This window comes from Scyliorhinus torazame, chromosome 2 (genome assembly GCF_047496885.1).
Source record: "Scyliorhinus torazame isolate Kashiwa2021f chromosome 2, sScyTor2.1, whole genome shotgun sequence".
NCBI classification, from domain to species: domain Eukaryota; kingdom Metazoa; phylum Chordata; class Chondrichthyes; order Carcharhiniformes; family Scyliorhinidae; genus Scyliorhinus; species Scyliorhinus torazame.
Genome location: NC_092708.1, coordinates 214,017,205 through 214,039,115, shown reverse-complemented (window position 1 = coordinate 214,039,115; position 21,911 = coordinate 214,017,205). Strand labels below are relative to the sequence as shown.

The 21,911-nt window shown below is 50.1% G+C and overlaps 1 protein-coding gene across 4 annotated transcripts in view; it reads left to right on the top strand.

Annotated features, from left to right (window-relative positions):
• The window catches only part of LOC140395531 (aldehyde oxidase 1-like), a 331,856-nt gene that overhangs the window by 146,386 nt on the left and 163,559 nt on the right, over positions 1-21,911 (top strand). For all 4 annotated transcript variants that reach the window (XM_072483451.1, XM_072483442.1, XM_072483460.1 and 1 more), the window contains 2 exons: positions 11,617-11,734; positions 19,674-19,796. In XM_072483451.1, the coding sequence (XP_072339552.1) occupies positions 11,617-11,734; positions 19,674-19,796 (241 nt within the window). The remainder of the gene's footprint in view (positions 1-11,616; positions 11,735-19,673; positions 19,797-21,911) is intronic.

Sequence of the window (21,911 nt, the reverse complement as noted above, 5' to 3'; positions counted from 1 at the left end):
GTTTGGGGGAGTCAGGAGGTGAATTCCACACCGCAGAATTCCTAACTTCTGACCTGTTGTTGTAGCCACAGTATTAATATGGCAGGTGCAGTTCAGTCTCTGGTCAATGGCAACACTTAGGATGTTGATAGTGGGGGATTCATTGATGGTAATGCCATTGAATGTCAAAGCGAGATGGTTGGATTCACTCTTGTTGGAGATGGTAATTGCCTGGCACTTTGTATGGCTCAAATGTTACTTGCCACTTATCTGTTGAAGCCTGAATCTTGCTGCATATAGGAATAGACTGCTTCAATATCTAATCACTTTCTCACTATCCACCCCAACACAACCTAGTTATCTTCTCACTTTATCCCCCAACCCTACCAACCCACTTTCTCACCATGGGCGCAATTCTCCGACCCCCCCACCGGGTCGGAGACTCGCCGGTGGCTGGCGTGAATCCCGCCCCCGCCGTGTCCCGAATTCTCCGCCACCAGAGATTCGGCGGGGGCGGGAATCACGCCGCGCTGGTCGGCGGGAATCGCGCCGGTCGGCGGGCCCACCCCTGGGCCCGCGATGGGCCGAAGTCCCGCCGCCAGCCGGCGTGAATTAGACCTCCTTTTGAACGGCGGGACAAGGCGGCACGGGCAGGCTCCGGGGTCCTGGGGGGGGGGGGGCGCGGGCCGATCTGGCCCCGGGGGGTGCCCCCACAGTGGCCTGGCCCGCAGTTGGGGCCCACCGATCCGCGGGTGGGCCTGTGCCGTGGGGGCACTCTTTTTCTTCCGTCTTCGCCATGGTCTTCACTATGGCGGAGGCGGAAGAGACACCCTCCCCTGCGCATGCGTGGGGATGCCGTGAACGTCCGCTGACGATCCTGCGCATGCGTCGCCCGGCGAAGTCCTTTCGCCGCCGGCTGGCGTGGCGCCAAAGGACTTTCCCACCAGTAGCCGTGCCGTGCTCCATGGCGGACTGAGACCGCGGACTTGAACCGCTGAAATAGTGCCCCCGTTCGCCCGACAAAAATACCCCAGTCCCAAATGAGGCCCCTCCTGCCCTCCATTCGGCCCTCCCCCGAATATGGCGGCCCTGGACTGAGTCAGCAGCCGCCACGTGGGTATCATGGACGGTGGGACCATGAGTGGGCCACGCCATCGGGAATTCGGCTGGTCAGGGACAGAGAATCGGGGGCTGGCCTCAGGCAAAGGCCTCAGGTGGTGGATAATCAGCGCGGCGTACTTTTCGAGGGGCGGAGAATCGTGGAACTGGCGCCGGGCCCGATTTCATGCGGGAAACTGGATCCTCCGCCCCATCGCTGAATGCGATTTCGGCATCGGGGTGCGGAGAATCCAGCCCCAGTTCTTTAAGAGATTTAGGCCATCAATCCCAAGGAAATGTGTCTGTACAATTGAAGCAAAGGGGGAAGTGATGCTTCAGTTAAATACAGCCTTAGTTAGGTACCTGTTTAGAATACCTTTTTTGTAGACCAGAAGGAGTCAATACCGAGTTGTTAAATAAAACAAAGTTTTATTTTGATAAACTCAGGCGTCAAACCGGCGCCTTCCCTGATTCGGTGTCGGGAGCCATTCTCCACTCGATCGTTATTCCCGATATCGGCGTTGGGCTACGGAGAATCTCGCCCCACATCTTTCCGCATGATATTACATCTGCAATGTTCTTGCCCACTCACTTAGTCTGTCTAAATCTCCTTGAAGCCTTTTTGCATCTACCTCACAACTCACACCATGACCTAAAGGTGTTGAATTCGATGTTGAGTCCAGAAAGGTGCAGAGTCGGAAAGATGAGATGTTATTCCTTGAGCTTATATTGAACTTCACTGGAACACTGTCGCAGGCAATGGGCAGAAAGGTCAGAGTGGGAGCAAGGTGGAGAATTATTTATTTGGATGGGAAATTTTCTACATAGCTGGGCAAATGCCAATGTGAAGCCACATTGGAACAGCTTGGCATGATGTTATTATTCTCCTAATAACATCATGCCAAGCTGTTCCAATGTGGCTTCACATTGGCATTTGCCCAGCTATGTAGAAATCCAATCTGAATGATTACCACCCCATCAATCTACTCTCGCTCATCAGGAAAGTGATGGATAAGTGTGATTGACAGTGCAGTCAGGCGGCAGTTACTCTGCAATCTCCTGCTTATCCGGTGCCCATTTAACTTCTTTACAGCCTTGGTCCAAACGTGAACAAATCGACTGAATTCCAGAGATGAAGTGAGAGTGAGTGCCCTTGACGTCAAACAGAATTTGGCTCAGCTCTATAGGAGGGCACGAAGAAGACTGGAAGATCAATAATGAGAGGAAATTAGAGAGTTGGGAGAACAGGCAGACTTTTCTGTTGAAATAGACATGAATCCAGGATAATATGTTGCCTCCTGGCATCAGGGACACAGAATGGCTGCAGAGAACCCTGAAGGGGAGGTAAACTGCCAGCCGTTGTGATCCACAAAAGTGTCAACAAGAAAGATAGAAAGGGAAATAGAGGGCGCGATTTTCCTACCGTGTTGGGCCCGGCGCCGATATGGGCGCGCCTGGTGACTGGTGGGAGAGGCCCAAATCGAAATTTGCTCCAGGCACAAAGCATTTTGCAGTTCACCCGGCCTGCTCATATTGAATGCAAAGGCCTCTCGTGAGATTTGCCGGTCGCGTCGCGTCCTGAGTTGGGCGCGACACGGCCATTAGACCTTGCCCTCTGGCTCGTTCAAAGTGTTTTATTTTGTCGGAGCAGTCTGATCTCCTTTCTTTCTTTATCTTTTCATGTTGCATTCAGACTGCTGCTATGTAGCCATTTACACCTCATCTGGACACATCTTTTCTTAAAATATATTTTATTCCAAACATTATCAAATTCTCACGTACGAAAGCATAATTATATAATACAAATAGTTTGTACTTTTTATTTAATTTTTTTATAAGTAATTTTATTCAACAGATTTTCAACATTTTCATAATACAAAACCCAAACAACCCTCAAACAAATAACCCCCCCCCTCAACTGTCAACAATAACCAACTCCTGAAAGTGCATGATAAACAAACCCCAATTGTTGAACCCCTCCTTCACCTCCCTCAGCTCAAACTTTACCTTCTCTAGGATCAGAAACTCAAGCAGGTTCCCTCGCTACGCCGAGGCACAGGGTGGAAAAGCTGACCTCCACCCCAGTAAGACCCACCTCCGAGCGACCAGCGAGGCGAAGGATAAAACACCCACCCCCACACCCGCCTGCAGCTCGAGCTGGTCTGACACCTCGAAAATGTCTTCCAGGGGTCCGGCTTCCACTTCCACTTTGTAAGACCCCTGGGATTGTACTGAACACAGTCCTCCAAAACCTTTCCAGCTTCGGGCAGGACCAAAACATGGGAACATGGTTTGCAGGCCCCCTCCCACATCACTCACAGACATCCTCCAGCCCCTCGAACAGCCGGCTCATCCTCGATTTAGTGAGGTGCGCCCTGTACATTATCTTCAACTGTATCAGCCCCAATGTCGCACATGTTAGTCGAGGCATTCGCAGCACCTCACACTACACTCCCTCTTCCACTGCTACCCCCAGATTTTCTTCCCACTTCGCCTTAAAAGCCTCCATGGACACCATCCCATCCTCCTCCAGGACCCTCCCGTAGATCACTGAGATGACTCCCCTCTCAACACCCCCACTGACAGCACCGCTTCCAGCAACGAGGAGGTTGACACTATCAGGAAGGTTGGGAAAATCTTCCTTGCAAAATCCCGCACCTGCATTTATCTAAACCCTTCCCCCTGCGCCAACCCATATTTCTCTCCCAGCTCCTCTAGACCCGCAAATCCACCCCTCCCCCGGCCGTCAAGGAACAAATCCTTCATTTCCCTAATCCCCCTCTCATCCCATCCCTGAAACCTAACATCCATGTTCCCCGGCTCAAACCCATGATTCCCGCAAATCGACATCCCCCTGACCCGGACCCCAGTTTAAAGTGCAGTCTATCTGCCTCCAAATCTTCAGTGTGGCCACCATCACCGGGCTCACCGAATATTTTCCTAGGGTCGTCGGGAGAGCTGCCGTTGCCAGTGCCCAGTACCCTGACCCTCTACAAGAGCCCGCGCCCATCCTTACCCACAGAGCCTCCCCCCAGCTACAGCCCCTCACTTTCTCAGTGTTCGCTGCCCAATGATAATACAGCAAGTTTGGGAGGCCTAGCTTTCCCTCCCCCATCTGCCATCCTCTCTGCAATATCACCCTCCGCCATCTTCCCCCCAAATGAACGAGGAGATCAACTTATCCATCCCCTTGAAGGAAGATTGAGGTAAAAAGACTGGTAGACACTGGAATAAAAACAGGAATCGTGGCAACACATTCATTTTGACTGCCTGCACCCGGCCTGCCAATGATGAAGCGAGATTGTCCCATCTCGACAGATTGGCATTCACCTTCCCCACCAAACGAGTAAAATTAAACTTCCAGAGGCCTGCCCAATCCCGGGCCACCTGCACCCCATAATACCTAAAATGAGACGCTGCCAAGCGAAATGGCAGCCCCCCCCACCCCCACTCCCGGTGAGGAGATCGTATAAACCTCACCTCTCCCTCGGTCCAACTTGTATCCCAAGAACATCACAAATCTCTGGAGCAGCTCTATTATACCCTATCTATGCATTCGGCTCCGAAATGTTCAACAGCAGATCAACGGCATATCAGACACCCTATGCTCGACCCCTTCCTCACTATCTCCTTCCACAGCCTCGAGCTTCTTAGCGCAATGGCCAAGGGCTCTATAGCCAATGCAAATAGAAGGGGGAACATTGGGCATCCTTGCTTCGAATCCCAGTGCAATGCAAATATCCTGTGTTTGTGCAGTTAGTACGCACAGTTGCCGTCGGTTCCTTTTGCAGCAACTGCACACACGCCACAAACTTCGGCCCAATTCCAAACCTCTCCAGTTCCGCCATCAAGTAACCCCACTCTACCCGATCAAACGCCTTCTCTGCGTCCAGTGCCACCATCTTTGTCTCCCTTTCCTCTGCCGGAGGACCACATTTAGCAATCTCCTCGCCTTTGAGATCAACTGTATAAGGCTCAGTCTGGCGCACGACGAGGATGCATTAACTCTCCTCAGGGCATCCACCCACAACCCAGCCTCCAGCTCCTTACCCAACTCTTCCTCCCACTTCCGCTTCACCTCCCCTATTTGGGCTCCCTCCCAGTCCATCAGCTCTTTATAAATATATGATATCATTCCCTCCGTTGCTACCGCTTTCAACACCACCTTATCCTGTTGCCCTGGGGCGGCAGGTGCGGGACGTTCGATACCTGCCTCCGTACCAAGTCCCTCACCTGCAGGTTGCGAAATCCATTTCCACCGGGCAGCTCAAACTCCTCCTCCAACTCTTCCAAGCATTGAATGCCCCCGTCGAGAAACAAATCCCCAAACCGCTCGGTCCCCCCCCCCCCCCGCTGCCACCCCCGAAACACCCCGTCGAGCCCCCTCCGGAGCAAACCGGTGGTTGCCACATATCGGTGTCCACACCGAAGCCCCCTCCAGTCCCATGTGCAGCCACTACTGTTCCCACACACTCAGGGCCACCACCGCTACTGGGTTTGTGGAGTACCTGGTCGGCGAGAACGGCAGAGGCGATTTTTAAAAGCACACGTGAATCTCGCCGGCGGGAATTCTCCCAGTGGAGGCGGAGATTCGCGGAGGCCCTGGAGAATACCGAGTCAGGCCCGCTAATTATATGCAAAGTGCGGAGTAGAATGCATTGACGCCGCTTTCGAGGTGCCGGAGAATTGCAATGTGGCGTGAGCCCTTGTCCGTCACAATTTTGGTGTCAAAACTGAATCTCCACCCAATCACCTTTCCTGATTTTGGTCTCAACCGATGGAGAACCCACCCATTATCTTTCCATTTTTTGCTGTTCTGATAAAAGTTCATCTTGAACTGAAATGCCAACACTGTGTCTCTCTGTAGATGCTACTTGGCCTATTGAGCAGAATAATAATAATAATCTTTATTGTCACAAGTAGGCTTACATTGCAATGATATTACTGTGAAAAGCCCTGGTTGGCCACATTCCGGCGCCTGTTCGGGTTCACAGAGGGAGAATTCAGAATGTCCAAATTACCCAACACCACGTCTTTCAGGACTTGTGGGAAGACACTGGAGCACCCGGAGGAAACCCATGCAGACACAGGGAGAACGTGCGGACTCCGCACAGTGACCCAAGCCGGGAATTGAACCTGGGACCCTGGCACTATGAAGCCATAGTGCTAACCACTACCATGCTGCCCTAGCATTTTTTGAAACGTACTGGAGTTTGCTGATGATACAAAACTAGGTGGAAAAGTAAACGGGTGAGAAAAAAACTGCAAAGGTAGAGGGACCCCCTCCCTGAAACCTTTAACATCATTTTTGCTTTCAAGTATACTCAATGTTCTTAACAATTGGACATCAGTAATTCTAATTTGGAATGAATCTGATATCAAATTTGATAGTGCGCAAAGCTATTGTGTGCACTCAAAACTGTATTCATGGGCACTCAAAGCTATCCAGCACACTCAGTGCTATCAGATATGCTCAGCTACCTGCACTGAAATACACAATAAATTACTCACTTAATTAACACCTGATTTATTCCATTTATATTTAGTTCAAAAAACAGTGTTCCACCTGTCATGAGAATGTCGCTTTAAGAAATGGTGAGCTGCTCATGTTACTGCAGTGATGTCAGAGTGTGGGTGAAGCTGAGCTCTGGTTCTGCTTTTTAGTTTCACTTTGAGAAAAAGCTTGGGTGTGTCTGGGTTTTCCAGTGAGCTGCAGCTGAAGTTAAACAAAGAGCTGTTCTGTTGATCTCTGGCATCCAAAGACTATCTCTGGATCATTTGGTGAATTCAGAATTATAAATGTTCTCAATAGTGAATGTGAACCTAATGTGCTCCTGTTTAAAGGTTTGTTAAGTCTTTTGGATGTTAAAAGGACAGCTTAAAGGATGGCTTAGTGTTGTATTCTTTGGGGGTTATCTTTGAATTTATGGTTGCTAAGATATTGTTTTAAAAAGGTCAACTTGAGTTCATAGAATAAACATTGTTTTGTTTTAGAAAATACTGGTCCATTTCTGCTGTACCATACCTGTAGAGTGGGCCGTGTGCTCCCCATACCGCAATCTATCACAAGTTGTGGGTCAGGTGAACTTTGGGATTCTCTAAACCCTGACCCATAACACACTATACAATACATGTTTAAGAGCACCACCTGATCCCGATCAGTTCTTAATTCGTTTCAGTTTTAGGGTCTCTACTTCCCACTCACTCACTCCGCAGGTCTCAGGAGCTAAATTGTTCGTCCACCTCCCCACCCAATCTGTAAGTCTCAGGGTCTGATCTCTGCTCCTGTGACCCCACCCACTCACCGAATTTCAGGGTCAAAACTTTCCCCCACCACCTCCCTCGCTCCATCCAGTCTCCATACTCTCCCCTCACTCCTCCAGTCTCCATGTTTCCCCACTCCCTCCAGTATCCACCTTTGCTCCTCGATCCCTCCAGTCTCCACGCTCTCCTCTTGCTCTCTCCAGTCTCCACACTCTCCTCCTTCATTCTCTTCCGTCTCCACACTCTTCCACTCCCTCCCTCCAGCCTTCCCTCCCTCTCAACTCTCTCCCCTCCCTCCAGTCTCTCCCTCCAGGCTCTCCCCTTCCCTCCCTCAAACCTCACCCCTCGGTCCCTCCCTCCAGCCTTTCCAGCTCTTCAAACTTTCCCTTTCCAACCCTTACCCCTTCTTCCAGTCTCTTCCAAACTCTCTTCACCTTCAGATTCTCCCTCCAGTCTCTAGGTTCTGGGGCCTTTCTTCAGGCCTCACTAATCTCTCTACAGGCCTTGTGAATCTTTCTTGGAGCCTTGCCCACCTCACTCTGTGCCTTCACAGGCCGCACTGTTCCTGCACCAACTTAAAATCGAGAGCCGCTCAGAAAACGTCACTTCCACTTTCTGCTGGACCTGTAAATGGAGATCTTGGGGAAAAGGGAGGAGAAGTGGAGGGCGGAGAAGAGGGAGGCTGGCCTCCACCACTGGCGCACAGTAGTACCATGTACAAGATGCACTGCAGCAACTCACCAAGACTCCTAAGACAGCACCCACCGAACCCACAACCTCGACCACTTAGAAGGACAAGGGCAGCAAATAATTGGGGAGGTGAGAAGAGGATGGGAGAAGGGAAAGGAAGAGGGGTAGCAGGGAGAAGGGGGAGGGGAAAAAGAGTAGGGGAAGAGGGCAGAATGGGGAGAAGAGGAGGGGTAAGAGCAGAGGGCAAGAGGGGTGGGGAAGACAGAAGAGGAAGGATGGGAGGGGGAAGAATAGGGAGAGGATGGGGAAGAATGGGAAGGGAAGAGAGGAGGCGAAGGGGGAAAGGGGAGGGGAATAAGATGGATTTGGGGTGGAGAATAAGAGGTGTGGTGGGAGGGAGAGAAGAGGCAGGAGGAAGGGAGACCGGTTGGGTGGGGGTGTGGGTCCAGTGTGGCCTGCACACTGTTTACATAATCACTGGGACTTTGGAACAATTGTCTGCAAAAAGTCACATTTTGTTGTGATCACTGCAGGATCCCAATTGATGACAATGATGCCAGTTGCTAACTATCATTGGACATTCTGAGTGAAAATGAAATAGAATGATAGCACTGATTGCTTCTGAGTGTAAGTGATATCACATGGTGACAAAATGATTGCATTCGAGAACAACTGATGTCAATTGATGACAATGTGATTCTAATTGAGTACAGTTGGCAGCAAATGAAAGCTGCTGAAAGCAAATAATGTCATAGATTAGCATAGAATTTACAGTGCAGAAGGAGGCCATTCGCCCATCGAGTCTGCACCGGCTCTTGGAAAGAGCACCCTACCCAAGGTCCACCCCTCCACCCTATCCCCATAACCCAGTAATCCCACCCTACACTAAGGGCAATTTTGGACACTATGGGCAATTTAGCATGGCCAATCCACCTAACCCGCACATCTATGGACTGTGGGAGGAAACCGGAGCACCCGGAGGAAACCCACGCAGACACGAGGAGGATGTGCAGACTCCGCACAGACAGTGACCCAAACCGGAATCGAACCTGGGACCCTGGAGCTGTGAGGCATTTGTGCTATCCACAATGCTACCGTGCTGCCCATGTCAAATAATATGAAAGATTTCAGGTAGGTACATGTTAAGTGAATGGGTAAGAAGGTGGCAGATGGAATCTAATGTGGGGAAATGTCAACATCCTGGGAGTTAGCCTTAAAATATTGTGACTAAAAGAGCAGGGCAGAGGTTAGGATTCCTGTAGTGAGTAACTTCTGACTCCCAAAAACATTCCCATAATCTACAAGGTGCAAGTTAGGAGTGTGATGGAATACTCTCTCCTTGTTTGGATGAGTGCAGCTCCAACAACACTCAAGGACCTGGAGACCCTCCAGGACAAAGAAGCTGGCTTGATTGGCACCCCGTCCACAAATATTCACTCCCTCCACCACTGGCACACAGTAGCAGCAGTGTGTACCATGTACAAGATGCACTGCACCAACTCACCAAGGCTCCTTGGACAGCACCTTCCAAACCCTCAACCACTACCACTTAGAAGGACAAGGGCAGCAGGTACATGGGAACACCACCACCTGGAATATTTCCTCCAAGTCACTAAAGCATTCTAACATAGAAATATATCACCTTTCCTTCAGTGGCTGGGCCAACATCCTGGAACTTCCGCCCTAACAGCACTGTGGGTGTACCTACACCACATGTGCTGCAGCAGTCCAAGAAGGCAGCTCGTCAGCACCTTCTAAAGGGCAACTAGGGGTGGGCAATAAATGCTGGTTGAGCCAGCGATGCCCACATCCATTGAATGAATTAAAAAAAGAGGTTGTTCTGTTTGATAGGAAGAATAGAAATAAATAATGGGCCAAATCTTTCAATCAGCAGCAATGCTCCGTGCATTGCTGCTGACTGTGGAAATAATTGTGTGCTTACATTCTTGAGCATTTTCAGCTGGGGCTTCTGATCCTGGCTAAAACATCAAAGCCTCAGCGTAGCAATCCAGGGAGAAGACTGGCAAAGAGGAACAGAGGAGAGGACACGTCATCTTTTAATGACAGCTGCCATATTCAGATATGTTCTTAGAGATCTCAAGTCTTTTCAGTGGGGATAGTAAGTTAGTACGTGGACAAGTGAGTGGGTGTTTGGTGCGTGCATCAGTGGGTGAGACTATGGGTGTGTGTGAGTGGGTGAGACTGTGGGTGAATGGGTGTGTGTGAGTGGGTGAGACTGTGGGTGAATGGGTGTGTGTGAGTGGGTGAGACTGTGGGTGAATGGGTGAGACTGGGTGAGTGGGTGGGTGAGTGGATGAGACTTTAGGTGAGTGGGCGGGTGTGAGTGGGCGGGTGTGAGTGGGTGGGTGTGAGTGGGCGGGTGTGAGAGGGTGAGGCTGTGGATGGGTGAGTGGATGAGACTGTAGGTGAGTGGGTGTGTGTGAGTGGGTGAATGGGTGTGTGTGAGTGGGTGAGACTGTGGGTGAATGGGTGAGACTGGGTGAGTGGGTGGGTGAGTGGATGAGACTTTAGGTGAGTGGGCGGGTGTGAGTGGGCGGGTGTGAGTGGGCGGGTGTGAGTGGGCGGGTGTGAGTGGGTGGGTGTGAGTGGGCGGGTGTGAGAGGGTGAGGCTGTGGATGGGTGAGTGGATGAGACTGTAGGTGAGTGGGCGGGTGTGAGTGGGCGGGTGTGAGTGGGTGGGTGTGAGTGTGCGGGTGTGAGAGGGTGAGGCTGTGGGTGGGTGAGTGGATGAGACTGTAGGTGAGTGGGTGGGTGTGAGTGGGCGGGTGTGAGTGGGCGGGTGTGAGAGGGTGAGGCTGTGGGTGGGTGAGTGAATGAGACTGTAGGTGAGTGGGTCGGTGTGAGTGGGCAGGTGTGAGTGGGCGGGTGTGAGTGGGCGGGTGTGAGAGGGTGAGGCTGCGGGTGGGTGAGTGTATGAGACTGTAGGTGAGTGGGTGGGTGTGAGTGGGCGGGTGTGAGTGGGCGGGTGTGAGTGGGCGGGTGTGAGAGGGTGAGGCTGTGGGTGGGTGAGTGGATGAGACTGTAGGTGAGTGGGTGGGTGTGAGTGGGCGGGTGTGAGTGGGCGGGTGTGAGAGGGTGAGGCTGTGGGTGGGTGAGAGGATGAGACTGTAGGTGAGTGGGTCGGTGTGAGTGGGCAGGTGTGAGTGGGCGGGTGTGAGTGGGCGGGTGTGAGAGGGTGAGGCTGCGGGTGGGTGAGTGTATGAGACTGTAGGTGAGTGGGCGGGTGTGAGTGGGCGGGTGTGAGTGGGTGAGGCTGTGGGTTGGTGAGTATATGAGGCTGTAGGGGAGTGGGTCGGTGTGAGTGGCAAAGAAGGTTCGCTAGATTGATTCCTGGGATCAGAAGGTTATCCTCTGAGAAGAAATTGAGTAGAATGAGAGTATCTTCTCTGGAGTTTAAAAGAATGAGTCGTGATCTTGTTGAAAGATATGGAGGGCTTGACTAAGTATAGATCTGGAGAAATTGCTTCCCCTGTCCAGAGAGTCTAGAACTCCTGCTCTTATTTCATTTTTCTTCAGCACATGAATTTATATGCTGACTAAATGCTTACTTACTTTCTGATCCAGGTCAATTGATGCAGTAGAGGCACTGCATCTCCCTGGGGTTCTTGATATCATTACTGCTCAGGATGTCCCAGGAGAAAACAAAATGCTTGATATGAATGAGATTCTTTGTGAAAGTGAGGTAAATTCTGCACTTTTATTCAATCCCTCTGTCAGACTGGATTATCTTTATTATTCTAGCTCATAAGGTTACACATAAATTAGCCACAGATGATGTTATTACTGTCGTTTTGACATAAATACAATGGTACAAAGAAGTTACATTGTTAATCTTTAACCCTCTGGGATGTTCAACAAAGACTGCCCCAAAGTTTCTCACAACCCTCAAATATCCACCTCCTCCCTCTCACCCCTCCCTCCCTATCACCTCATTGATCCTTCTCCATCTCCCCTCCCTCTGATCTCCTCTCTTTCCAATCTCCCCTCCCTCCAATCATTCCTTCCCTCCTGATCACTCTCTCTTCATGAATCTTCCTCCTTCTTCGCGATCTCCCATCTTGATCGTGCCTCTTCCTCTGATCTCTCCCTCCCTTCCGATCTCTTCATCCTGATGACTCCACTCTCTTCTAAACATCACCATCTACGCTCATTGGTCTCCCCCTTAACCCCTCCTCCCTCCTTCCCAACTGTCATCTTCCTCCCGTGCATAGGATGTAGAAATCCTATGATACAGAAGGAGGCTACTTAGCCATTGTGTTTGTGCTTGTGAAAAGGAGCTCTCCAGCCTAATCCCACTTTCCAGATCTCGATCCATTGCCCTATAGTTAACAGTACTTCAAATGCATATCCAAATTATTTTTAAATGCAGTGAAGGCCTTCACCACCTTTCCAGACAATGTGTTCCAGGCACCCACCACCCTCCAGTTGAAAAGAATCGCCCCAACTCCACTCTAACCTTCTGCCAGGTACTTTAAATTTGCCTAGCAACCTCTCTGCTAAGGGAAATATTTCCTGACGACCCACCTCATCTGAGCTCCTCATAATTTTCTATTCTTTAATTATATCTCCCTTCAGCCTCCTCTGTTGCAAAGAAAATAGCCCAGCCAATTCAATCTTTCCCCATAGCTAAATTCTCCATCCTTTTCAGCGTCTTCGTAAATCTACTCTGTACCGTCTCCAGTGTGATCAGATGATGGTTGTCATGTGGTAACCAGAACTGTATGCCATCGAATGCTGCAGCCTAATGAGTGTTTTCAGCATTTCTGACATAACTGTCCTGCGCCTATAGTGTAAACCTTGGCTACGAAAGAAAAAAAAAACTACAGTCTTCTAAACCAGCTTACCTACCTGTCATGCTATCTTCAGAGTTCTGTGGACAAGCATTCCAAAGTCACGGTGCTGGATTGTCTCAAAATGAGATGATGTCCCCACGCCGGGGTAAAAACGGTGGAGATTTACTCCCGAAATTCCTTCAAAAAAGTTAGACGAATTCATAGCCCTGCAAGGGGTTAGCAGGGATGTGGAGTGAATCTCGTAGCTTTTGCTGCAGATAGGGGCCCCTGCACTTCCGGGTCAGAGGTCGCACATGCGCACAGTGGCAGCCGTTTTCCATGGCGGACTTGGAACTCGGACCCAGACAAAAAAAATAATATCCCCCCGATCGGCCGCCTGCCCGACCCTCATCCCCTGCACATTTAATCCCCGGCCGCCTAAAAGGCCCCCCCTGGTCTCCGATCCGCCCGCCCGTGACCAGGGCGGCCGCAGAATGAGTCCACAGCCGCTACACGAGTATCCCAACCGGAAATAGATGGTTAATTCCACGCTGTCGGGAACTTGGCCCGTCGGGAGGGGAGGTTTGGTGAGCGGGCCTCTGGCAATGGGCCCCGGCTGCGTGGCATACTCCGCGGTGACGCTGATTTTCGGTGCCCGGAGAATCGTTGAACCGGCGGTGGGCCCGATTACGGTGTCAAACTGGATTCTCCCGCCCCGGCCACGATTACAGCGCGGGCTGCGGAGAATTAAGCCCACTATCTACAATACTCAATATCCTGCCATTTATTGTCTATTCCCTTGCCTTGGTTGCCCTTCCCAAATGCATTACCTCACGCTTTTCCTGATTGAATTCCTTCTGCTACTTTTTCACCCATTGATACCTTCCTGCAGTCTCCAGCTTTCTTCGTCACGATCAGCCACATAGCCAATTTCTGCTTAATTTGCACAGTTTTAACATGCCCCCTGTCATGATATTCAAACACACACATCATGATAGACACACCAACAGACAAATCAGAACACACACCACCAGAACCAATCACAGAAAGATATAAAAGCACAAACACGACACCTGGTGGTCAGTATTAGCTGGAGAGGAGGACCAGGACAGACCTGCTACACGACACACTCAGGGAGACAGCACGTGCAGAGTATCCAGAACGAACTGTATTATAAGAGTTAAAATAAAATAGAGTTGTACCACATACAACTGTGTTGGCTCATCTGTGCACCAGAGCACCCAACACCACATGGTACAGGAGTGGATCGATACCTGCCGGCATACCTCAGTGTACACAGACAACCAGCAGTGCTCAGGCAAAATGATAGAGCTCCCGGTTCCGCAGCCGCTCCAGTGCTACGGCGATCTCCGCGAAAACTGGCGGCGATTCCAGCAAGTGTTCGAATTGTTCCTGGTGGCAGCTGAACTCCAAGACCTGGATGATAGCGAAAAAATTGAATTTCTCCTCACCATCGCCGGTGCAAGGGCAAGAGAAATATTCACAAGGTTCAGGTTCTTCAGGAGGCAGCAAAGGTACGATTACCAGGCAGTCCTGGACAAATTCTCCAAATACTGTGAAGAAAACGCAATCCAATCGGCAAGTAAAGGTAAGAAAAGTGGCAGTACTCACCTCGTGGCTGGGATCCCGGAGCCCGAATTCCCAGAGGCCGAAATCCCGGGCCTGAGAGAGGGCTGGGTCGAGGTCGGTGGCCATCTTGCTAAAGGTATCACGCTAGCACAGTTGCGTGAGCAGTGCGCAGAACCGGAAGTTTCGTTTGCGCATGCGCGAGATGCTGCGCATGCGCAGTCAAGAAAACGGCCATCGGTAAAGGAACAGCGATCTGAGCATGCGCAGTCGCTTCCTACGTGCTACATACCGAGCGTCAGGATGTCAGAGGCCCCAGACTGCACCAATTTAAAGGGGAAACGTCCCAAATGCAATTTAAAAGGGAAACGTCCCAAATCAAAAAAACAAAAATCTGTTAAAGCTGTAAAACAACCTTCCCTCACCTGGAATGACAGCACATTGCCGCAAATTGACCCAGGAGATGAATTTGACCTCCGAAGAACCCTCCGACAAGCAGTTACCTACGCACAAGCCGATGATTCCGACCTCGAATACTTCGATGACGATCTTTACAGTGTTTCCGGACCTTGCGAGCCCAATGATAGCTCCGTGGTTCTATACGACTATGACTCGGACGAACCTTTCGTGTTGCACATTGGCGGCCCCCACATTGAATCCGACGCAGATGCGGATTCATTTTTCGGATTTGAGGATCTTCAATCCAGCAGATATGACGTCCCAACTTATCAGTACCGGATGATGCTGCAGCCTGACATTAACAGACAGGGAGCAGTGCAAGCACACGGAGAGCGCCCTGCTGCCACACAGAGCGTGGTCCACGTCCCGCTCAACGTTCCCGACTCTATGAAAGAAGACATGCAAGACTCCAGAACGCAGTCCTCGCATGAACCAGAAGTGACTCCAGTGTCACAAGCCTCCACAGCAAGCTCGTGGACAGACTCCACAATTGCAGAAACGCAAGACTCCAGAGCGCAGTCCTTGCACGAACAAGAAGTGACTCCAGTGTCACAAGCCTCCACAGAGAGCTCGTGGACAGCCTCCACGATAGAAGCAACGCAAGACTCCAGAGCGCAGTCCTTGCATGAACAAGAAGTGACTCCAGAGTCACAAGCCTCCACAGGGAGCTCGTGGACAGCCTCCACGATAGAAGCAACGCAAGACTCCAGAGCGCAGTCCTTGCACGAACAAGAAGTGACTCCAGTGTCACAAGCCTCCACAGAGAGCTCGTGGACAGCCTCCACGATAGAAGCAACGCAAGACTCCAATGTGCGGTCCTTGCAGGAACAAGACCATGAGGGTCTAGCAACCTCTCCTCTCCAGACGATGCAAGTCTGCCATGCTCACGTGAACAGCAAGAAGGCTATAACAGCCTACCATGCTCCACTACACAGCAGCATGACCATGACGGTCTCTCATGCTACAATGAAGGGCACAGCGCTGAAGACTGTTCAAGCCCAACTGAAGACAAGCCAAAGGAATCGCCTCTTCCAAGCCCGAAGAAAAAAGGTTTATGCGCTGACCTTCAGGATCATTATAGCCGAACAGAGATTAATAATGCTGCACGGTCACAGAAGGATGCTGAGGATTTGCTGAAGAAATTAATTGAATGTTTAACTTGCAAGGAGCAGACTGAGAATTGCCAGTGTTTTAGTACGGATCGAAAAAATGGACAAGACATTGATCCTCAGGTAATGGAAATAACACAACCTGAGACTCCAGAGCGCAGTCCTTGCATGAACAAGAAGTGACTCCAGAGTCACAAGCCTCCACAGGGAGCTCGTGGACAGCCTCCACGATAGAAGCAACGCAAGACTCCAGAGCGCAGTCCTTGCACGAACAAGAAGTGACTCCAGTGTCACAAGCCTCCACAGAGAGCTCGTGGACAGCCTCCACGATAGAAGCAACGCAAGACTCCAATGTGCGGTCCTTGCAGGAACAAGACCATGAGGGTCTAGCAACCTCTCCTGACCAACCAGCGGCAGACGATGCAAGTCTGCCATGCTCACGTGAACAGCAAGAAGGCCATAACAGCCTACCATGCTCCACTACACAGCAGCATGACCATGATGGTCTCTCATGCTACAATGAAGGGCACAGCGCTGAAGACTGTTCAAGCCCAACTGAAGACAAGCCAAAGGAATCGCCTCTTCCAAGCCCGAAGAAAAAAGGTTTATGCGCTGACCTTCAGGATCATTATAGCCGAACAGAGATTAATAATGCTGCACGGTCACAGAAGGATGCTGAGGATTTGCTAAAGAAATTAATTAAATGTTTAACTTGCAAGGAGCAGACTGAGAATTGCCAGTGTTTTAGTACGGATCGAAAAAATGGACAAGACATTGATCCTCAGGTAATGGAAATAACACAACCTGAATCATATCTACAGCAGGGACAAATGTCTCCCTTCAACACAACGCCACAAAGTCCCAACTTCGGAGACCAGCAGTTAGTCAGTAATGACTCTTCAAACCTTGAGGGGAACATTAATTGCATTGAACCTATACACACTCCACTGATAAATGAGCAGAACATTGGAGCAAGAATCCTGAGGACACCGACATCGAGTAGCCAGATAACGAATTTAAAACCCGCAGCAGTTTCAAGTGAACCAAGTGTGCTTTCCACTAATGGTGAAGATGCAGATAAGGTCGACCCGATTATCCATTGTACCACACTAACCCCAGTGATTAAGCAGTTATGTATGGGGAGTATAATGTGGGCAATTGAGAACAGTAAAAGAGAGACTGTGACCATGCCAGTCCCAGCAAAATCAGACCCAGAGACCATGAAGGCATGTACATTAGACAAATATACATATGAGGTACCTGAGAAGAAAAGTGAAACGGAATGTTCTTTGGAAAATAGTACAATGTCGATAGAAACATTGGATCCTATATTCGAGACCATACATATGGGAGAATTTGGGAGTAATAAACAAGGTTCTGCAATGTCTGGGGGAAGATTTAAAATTCCAAAGAAGAAAAGCCCAAATGAAGGACAACGGCAAGACAATGACAGTCCACCGACATGGTGTGCACCACCATATGAAAACTCTGACAATTTACCCAACCCTAGTGAACAGCAAGCTGCTAATGAGGATCTATCCACGGGATGTGAGACGAGTGATGACAGCATCCCACTTCCCATGCAAAAGGTGCAAGGTGACAGACCTCGCCTAGTGCGTACCGAGGCACTCGACGATCACGGTGGGACCACTGACGACTGCGGTGGCGGCGCACCGCTTCTACCCTCGATGGCTCGAGCCTCTCCACTGGTTGGTGCATTCCTGCATGTTCCGACTCCAGAAGTGCAGCTTCAGGGAATCTCGGCTGCCTCCAGTGAACCTGTTGGGACTCCGGACGGGGAGCATCGACGGAAGGCAGACCGGACTCCAGATGGGGAGCAGCCAAGCGCCGACTCTGATTCGCGCACGCCAGACCTTGCTCCGGACGGGCGGTGTCGCGGCCTCGGTGATGGCACGCTCAGGGTGACGGCGGATGCCATGGCGACAGGGAATGGATCGCGTGGCAGTCCCACTGGGTCGGCAGTGGCGACCAGCACCGGCGGTCCAAGACGGACACACCAATTCGCGCCATCGCCAGACGTTGATGCGAGCAACAATTCTCTCTCCAAGGCGACATGCTTCGACGTTTCTCTGCGGAGTCGCCCTTCCGGCACAGCAGGTGGCCGGAACCAGCGTGCACGGTCTCGGCCAACTTCCACATCTGGCACAGTCATCGCCTTGCATGATATTAGTGATGGTGCTACTTCGATGGCAACGACCCATCGGCTACAAGATGCCGTCCACCACAAACATAAAAAGAAAAAAGACTCCACCTTGTTCCTGGCATGCAGGGCGGATGGATTGGTGCGTAGGCGCAATCAGCGAGCTTTGCGCCGCCTTCCACGCTCGCAACTGAACCGTACGCACACGCCGGATCCTCCACTGGTTCCCAAGGATGACTTCGTGGAGATGCCACGGATCATGCCCCTTCCATCGCCACCAGAACCAAACCACAGCCAAGGCAACACTAACAAAGATGTTGAATGTTATATTTGCACGAATGAAAAACCAAGCACTGCACGAAGTACAACAAATGGAAAAGTAGAGACTTCGGCAACAGCATCACCTCCAACAGTCCAAGGTGAACCAATGTGAACCCAAATCTCCACAGCTGAACCGGCTTGAGGACCAGCCTATTCTTGAGGCGGTCACCCATTAGACTGGACTTATAACGCTGTTCATACGTTCAAAAAGTCAAACACTTCTGTATTATAACCTGTTGTTGTTTATCGTTCCAAATATCGTCTGACCGGACCACTGTTCAAGTTGTTTTTTTTTCTCGCATTCATGTTTTGTTATGGTACAACCTTGTTAGTGTGACGCACCCGACATCGCCCCATGTAAATAGTTACTTCATATACACACGCTGTACACAACACACGCACACACTCTTAGATGCACTCACGACACGATTATATTTATAACCACGTAGGCACATATCTTTGTAAAAAGGGGGGATGTCATGATATTCAAACACACACATCATGATAGACACACCAACAGACAAATCAGAACACACACCACCACAACCAATCACAGAAAGATATAAAAGCACAAACACGACACCTGGTGGTCAGTATTAGCTGGAGAGGAGGACCAGGACAGACCTGCTACACGACATACTCAGGGAGACAGCACGTGCAGAGTATCCAGAACGAACTGTATTATAAGAGTTAAAATAAAATAGAGTTGTACCACATACAACTGTGTTGGCTCATCTGTGCACCAGAGCACCCAACACCATACCCCCTACATTTAAGTCTAAATCACTGATTTATATAACAAAAACCACCATAGGGGTCCAGTCCTCAGCCCTGCGTAGTCCAACATGACTGAAGAAGTGTCATATTGCACTTGAAACATTAACTCTGTTTCTCTCTCCACAGATGTTGGCAGGCCTACCAAGTTTTTGCTGTTTTTATTTTACACCAACATGACATTCCCTGAACAAATGCAGGCTGACTGTCCTTGATTAATCTCTGCATTTCTAAATGAACATTTATATTGATCCTCTATGATGCCAGCAACCTGCCTAGAGATACTTTCTGGGATTTGATGCTGAGCGATCAGACAGTTGCAAAGTTGCTGCACATGGTTCTGATTGCACAGGCAGCAAGCACACTGCTGCACTTTGAGAACACTGGCACCCTCTGGCATCAAACCATGCCCTTAATATGCTCTATTCCACTTTACAGGTAACCTGTGTGGGAGACATCATCTGCGGAATCGTTGCCAACAGCCGGGTGTGTGCCAAGACAGCAGCTGCAGCTGTGAAGATAACATACGAAGATCTGGAACCCCTTGTCCTCACTTTGGAGGTTTGTGCTGGAAAGGGCCAGAGAAAATGAAAGAAAGAAAGGACTCCCATTATAAATGACAATTCCAGGACATCCCAATATACCACACATCCATCAAAGGAGCTCTGAAGTGTAAAGTTCCATATATAAATCATCTGTCCCCCATGTTTACATTCCATCCAGTAATTCACTACTGGGTATCCATTATTCTACAAGGCACTCAAAACACTAAATGTTTTCCCCTCCAAGCTACACCCCATCCTGACATAGAGCTATATCTCGGTTGCTTCATGGTGGCTGGGTCAATATCCTAGAACTCCCATTCTCACACCACTGTGGGTGCACCTACACAACATGGATAGCAGTGGTTCAAGAAGGTGACTCACCATCAACATCTCAAGGCATGAGGGAACATAGTAGAAGATTTGGAGGAGCAGGCTGTGAGAACATATTGGGAGTCATGGGGTGAAGGATTATAGTGGGAGGTTTGGAGAGTGTGGAAGTAGAGGTGAGAAGGAACATTCTGGGAAGCTAGGAAAAGCAGGGTAAAGGGACAGAGCAGGAGGTTTGAAGGGAGTAGGACAGTGGAACCTAAGAGATGGTTCAGAAGTAATGGAGTAAGAGAACACAATGGGTGGCTTGTAAGGAATGGGGTGAGGGAACAGAATGGGAGGTTTTGGTGGGAATGGTGTGAGAGCGCACACTGGGAGTTTGGGGAAGAGTAGGGTGAAGCAACACGGAGGGAGGTGTGTGAGGAACGGGATGATGGAATTCAGAATTCTCAGCTAGTACGGGAATTGAACCCGCGCTGATGGCTTTGCTCTGCATCACAAACCAGCTATCTAGCTAAGGTTTGTGAGGAATGGGATGATAGAACACTGGGAGAGGTTTGTGAGGAATGGGATGATGGAACACAGGGAGAGGTTTGTGAGGAATGGGATGATGGAACACTGGGAGAGGTTTGTGAGGAATGGATTGATGGAACACAAGGAGAGGTTTGTGAGGAATGGGATGATGGAACACAGGGAGAGGTTTGTGAGGAATGGGATGATGGAACACAAGGAGAGGTTTGTGAGGAATGGGATGATGGAACACAGGGAGAGGTTTGCGAGGAATGGGATGATGGAACACAAGGGGAGGTTTGTGAGGAATGGGATGATGGAACACAGGGAGAGATTTGTGAGGAATGGAATGATGGAACACAAGGAGAGGTTTGTGAGGAATGGGATGATGGAACACAGGGAGAGGTTTGTGAGGAATGGGGTGATGGAACACAGGGAGAGGTTTGTGAGGAATGGGATGATGGAACACAGGGAGAGGTTTGTGAGGAATGGGATGATGGAACACCGGGAGTGGTTTGTGAGGAATGGGATGATGGAACACAGGGAGAGGTTTGTGAGGAATGGGATGATGGAACAGAGAGAGAGGTTTGTGAGGAATGGGATGATGGAACAGAGAGAGAGGTTTGTGAGGAATGGGATGATGGAACACAGTGAGAGGTTTGTGAGGAATGGGATGATGGAACACAGAGAGAGGTTTGTGAGGAATGGGATGATGGAACACAGTAAGTGTCAAGATAATAGATGATTGTGGTTGTGGACTCCAGTATTAGGTACTGGGGTCACCTGACCTGGGGGTCGAAGGTCAGAAAACACATGTTAGACAAGGTTGTAACAAGGCTACACTTTTTTTTGATAAACAATTTTATTAAGACATTTTGTCCCAATAAACAACAATAATATAAAACAGTGTGCAAAAAACAATCATTATAGTGCAAAAAACTCAGCTCCCCTCCCACAAGGACCAGCCTAACTTCCCCCCTAACCCCCCCCCCCCTGCTGACGATTAATTTTCCGCGAAGAAGATAAATGGTTAACACCTCTGGACGAACCCATACAGTAACCCTTTCAAAGCGAACTTAATCTTCTCCAGACTGAGAAAGCTCGCCATATCTGATAGCCAGGCCTCCGACTTCGGAGGTTTTGAGTCCCTCCATGCCAGCAGAATTCATCGCCGGGCTACCAGGGAAGCAAAGGCCAAAACGTCAGCCTCTCTCTCCTCCTGGACTTCCGGGTCCTCCGAAACCCCAAAAATAGCCACCTCTGGACTCATCACCACCCCTGTTTTCAGTACCCG